Source organism: Etheostoma spectabile, chromosome 5 (assembly GCF_008692095.1).
Source record: "Etheostoma spectabile isolate EspeVRDwgs_2016 chromosome 5, UIUC_Espe_1.0, whole genome shotgun sequence".
NCBI lineage: Eukaryota > Metazoa > Chordata > Actinopteri > Perciformes > Percidae > Etheostoma > Etheostoma spectabile.
Window position 1 is genome coordinate 5,585,932 of NC_045737.1, and position 4,255 is coordinate 5,590,186.

At 40.7% G+C, this 4,255-nt stretch overlaps 1 protein-coding gene across 1 annotated transcript in view; it reads left to right on the plus strand.

The window, feature by feature from the left end:
- Positions 1-4,255, plus strand: part of ntrk2a (neurotrophic tyrosine kinase, receptor, type 2a) — a gene marked incomplete at its 5' end in the record, with an annotated part of 93,513 nt that continues 89,258 nt past the window's right edge. The window contains 1 exon segment of the mRNA XM_032515075.1: positions 1-551. Coding sequence (XP_032370966.1) covers positions 298-551 — 254 coding nt within the window.

Consider the following 4,255-nt stretch of genomic DNA (forward strand, 5'->3'; position numbering starts at 1 on the left):
GAGAGAGAGAGAGAGAGAGAGAGAGAGAGATCCTCCTTGGCATGATTTTGACTGACTGACGGGGGATTCTGGAGGAAGCACACAGGAAAGGGACGACACAAACTCCGGTTTGATTGTTTTCTGTCATCGTTTCCACGGCAGATGGTTTTTCTCGCTGTGCCGCCTGCATTTACCTCAGCTTCGGATTTTGCTTTATTTCTCCTGTCCTTGATTGGCTGAACCGGGGCTGAACCCAGCCAACCTGGGCCGGGCAGTGGGGCTGTTCAGCGAGCCATATAGCTGAAGCTGGCACCCGAGATGAGCGCCTGGAGACCCGGGAGCGGGGCTCTCTCTTCGCCAGGGACGGGGTCTTGGTCGTGGCGGTGCTGGTGGTGGTGGGTTGTGGTAATCGGGGTGTCAGTGGGCTCTGGAGATCCGTGGATGTCCGCGGAGGCATGCCCGTCGTTTTGTTCTTGCAGTAGCACCAGGATCTCCTGCGTGGACCCGGAGAGGGGTATCAGTGCTTTCCCCGTCCTGCAGAGCGAGGCGGAGATGGAGAACATCACCGAAATGTGAGTGTCTCTCATAAGCTCATAAGAAGTGGTCCTCTCATAATTATCCCGCTTTTATCAACGCGGCTGTATTTTCCAACACTTTCCAAATAAAGGAATGTCATCCTTTAGCCTACCCCTCCTTTGCCTTTATGTCTGGAGCTGACAGACACGTTCTGGAAAGAGCCAGAACCGGTCCAGACACCACATGCGTATAGGCGAATTCACAAATGTACCAGTCTGTATCCTATAAATGCAAGTTCTATTCGTTTAACCTATTTGGCACAATCAGACATCATGTAACCTATAGGCTACATTGCATAACAGAACTGCCGTCATGGGGCACAAACACCAGCGTGGAAAAAAAGAAAGGCTGATAGACTTTATTCTGACCATTAGACAAAGCCCAATCTGTGTGTGTGTGTGCGGTCGCGTGCGTAGGCTGCGTGTGTGAGCGTGTGGACCGCGACACGCACACCAGACACCACAGTCCAAATATTAGTACAGACACTTCCCAAGATGGCTTATATGAGTGTATTTAAAAAGGACCACTAATAGTCAGGCAACATCTTCGGGACGCTGGGTGATAATTCAACACAAAACATCCCAGCGTGCATTCCAAATCTACTGTAGGCTTTCCCCTTTTCATAAAACATCGTGTGGCCTATGAACTGTGCCACGTCTAAGCATTTCTATTTTAGAGCAATTAAAAGGAGGAGAATAAAATGTGGAATTGCTGCAATATCTTTTTTGGCAAAGATAAACGGCCTTGTCAGAGATGAACTTGGGAGAAGCCTTGGAAGCTTTAAATGAGCCAGCAGTTTGGTGAAAAGCATTCACTGAGTGCTTGGCTAATGTAAACAGAGAAATCACTGATGACTGTGCCACTCTAATTGCAAAACGACCTTGCCAGAAAAAAACGGGGAGGTTATCGTGGTATTGGTTAGACATCTGCACACACAATTTAAAAGGCTTTCAATGTTATTGTGAATTCCTAAATGGGTGTACAAATTCAAATTAAGCAGTTTGTGTCATCACAGCCTATGTGTTAATGTGTTTAGTATAAAAAGCTGAGTCAAACCAATCACATTTAGTTCCCAATTGCAAAAGACAATATCCTTCAATAGACCTAGTCGAGGAGGAGGGTGTACTGCATGACTGCCAGATAACCTCAATCTTGATGTTTGGGGTATTACCACACAAAAAAACAAACACAGAAAGTTGTTTTAAAGATAATGAGCCTTAGACAACACTTATTCCATAACAGATCACATATTATTGCCCACATGCAGTCATAGCAGATTTAGGGCAAATTGACACATGTGGGTGTAGTAACTCCACACTTAAAGGTTCCATGACATGGTGCTCTTTGGATGCTTTCATATAGGCCTTAGTGGTCCCCTAATACTGTATCTGAAGTCTCCTTTATATAGACCTAGTGGTCCCCTAATACTATATCTGAAGTCTCTTTAATATAGACCTTAGTGGTCCCTAATACCATATCGAAGTCTCTTTTATATAGACCTTAGTGGTCCCCTAATACATATCTGAAGTCTCTTTATATAGACCTTAGTGGTCCCTAATGCCATATCTGAAGTCTCTTTATATAGACCTTAGTGTTCCACTACTTTATGAAGTTTTTTAATAGACTTAGGGTCCTCTAATACCATATTGAAGTCTCTTTTATATAGACCTAGTGGTCCCCTAAATATATCTGAAGTCTCTTTTATATAGACCTTAGTGGTCCCCTAATGCATATCTGAAGTCTTTATATAGACCTTAGTGGTCACTAATACGTATCTGAAGTCTCTTTTATAGGCCTTAGTGGTTCTAATACATATCTGAAGTCTCTTTTATATAGACCTTAGTGGTCCCTAATACTATACTGAAGTCTCTTTATATAGACCTTAGGGTCCACACTCATATCTGAAGTCTCTTTTATATAGACCTAGTGGTCCCCTAATACATATCTGAAGCTCTTTTATATAGACCTTAGTGGTCTCTAATGCCATATCTGAAGTCTTTTAATAGACCTTAGTGGTCCCTAATACTATATCTGAAGTCTCTTTTATATAGACCTTAGTGGGTCCCCTAATACCATATCTGAAGTCTCTTTTATATAGACCTAGTGGTCCCCTAATACTATATCTGAAGTCTCTTTTATATAGACCTTAGTGTTCCCTAATACCATATCGAAGTTCTTTATATAGACCTTAGTGGTCCCCTAATACCATATCTGAAGTCTCTTTTAATAGAACTTAGTGGTCCCTAATGCCATATCTGAAGTCTCTTTTATATAGACCTTAGTGGTCCCCTAAAAATATCTGAAGTCTCTTTTATATAGACCTAGTGGTCTCTAATCATATCTGAAGTCTCTTTATGAACTAGGGTCTCCTAATAATATATCTGAGTCTCTTTATATAGACCTTAGTGGTCCCTAATAAACAATCTGAAGTCTCTTTTATATAGACCTTAGTGGTTTTTCCCCTAATCCATATCTGAAGTCTCTTTTATATGACCTTAGTGTTCCTAATACCATATCTGAGTCTTTTTATATAGACCTTAGTGGTTCCCTAATAATATATCTGAAGTCTCTTTTATATAGACCTTAGTGGCCCTAATGCCATACGAGTCTCTTTTATATAAGACCTTGTGGTCTCCTAATACTATACCTGAAGTCTCTTTTTTATAGACCTTAGTGGTCTCCTAAGTCATATCTGAAGTTCTTTATAATAGACCTTGTGGTCTCTAATACTATATCTGAAGTATCTTTATATAGACCTTAGTGGTCTCCTAATACCATATCTGAAGTCTCTTTGATATAGACCTTAGTGGTCCCCTAATACCATATCTGAAGTCTCTTTTATATAGACCTTAGTGGTCCCCTAATACCATATCTGAAGTCTCTTTATATAGACCTTGTGGTCCCCTAATAGATATCTGAAGTCTCTTTATATAGACCTTAGTGGTCCCTCAATACGATCTGAAGTTCTTCCCAAATTCAGCCTGGTGCAGAATTCCAGCCACTAGAGGCCAGCCAACAATGAGCTTTCCTTAGAATGTGCCATTTCTGAATCTGTAGCTTTTGAGGAGTCTCAATTTAATTTTAGTTGTTTGTGGTTATTGTCAGGCAATTTAAATCTTTAGTGAAGTCATTCTATGAAACGGTGTGTTGAAGATGCTGCATAAAATGGGTTTAACGCATCTGTGTGTAAACCACTGTAAAAATGTTGACATTCTGGGTCAGAATCTTCACATATGGAATTGAATTGTCTTTTTTTCAGCCTTTAATTTGATTTAATCTGATAGCGACGGCAGAGAGCTGACAGGATATGAGGGGGTGAGAGAGGAGATGTCAAGGGCTTCCATAGTGGGGCTGTTGTGATTACTTAGTTATTTGGTTGTACGGTGTCTGAAAGCCCCCTATAGGCCTCCACCACACAACTATGAAATAGTTTTTAAGGGTTAGGTGTTTTCAGTCCTCACTGATCAATCTCATATAATGACTAAAATGTAATACCTTTGGTAAAAATCCAGAGACTTAAGAGAGGTAAAATATATAGCATATTACGTGAAATACTGAACAACAAAAATAAATCTGACTGAAGGGCCTTCACTACTATATCCATGTAATGATCCTGCAAATCAATTACTCTAATTAGAGATGTTTTTTTGTTCCCAGAATACAGACGCTGTATGTCCAGACTTAGACTTCTCTTTATTAA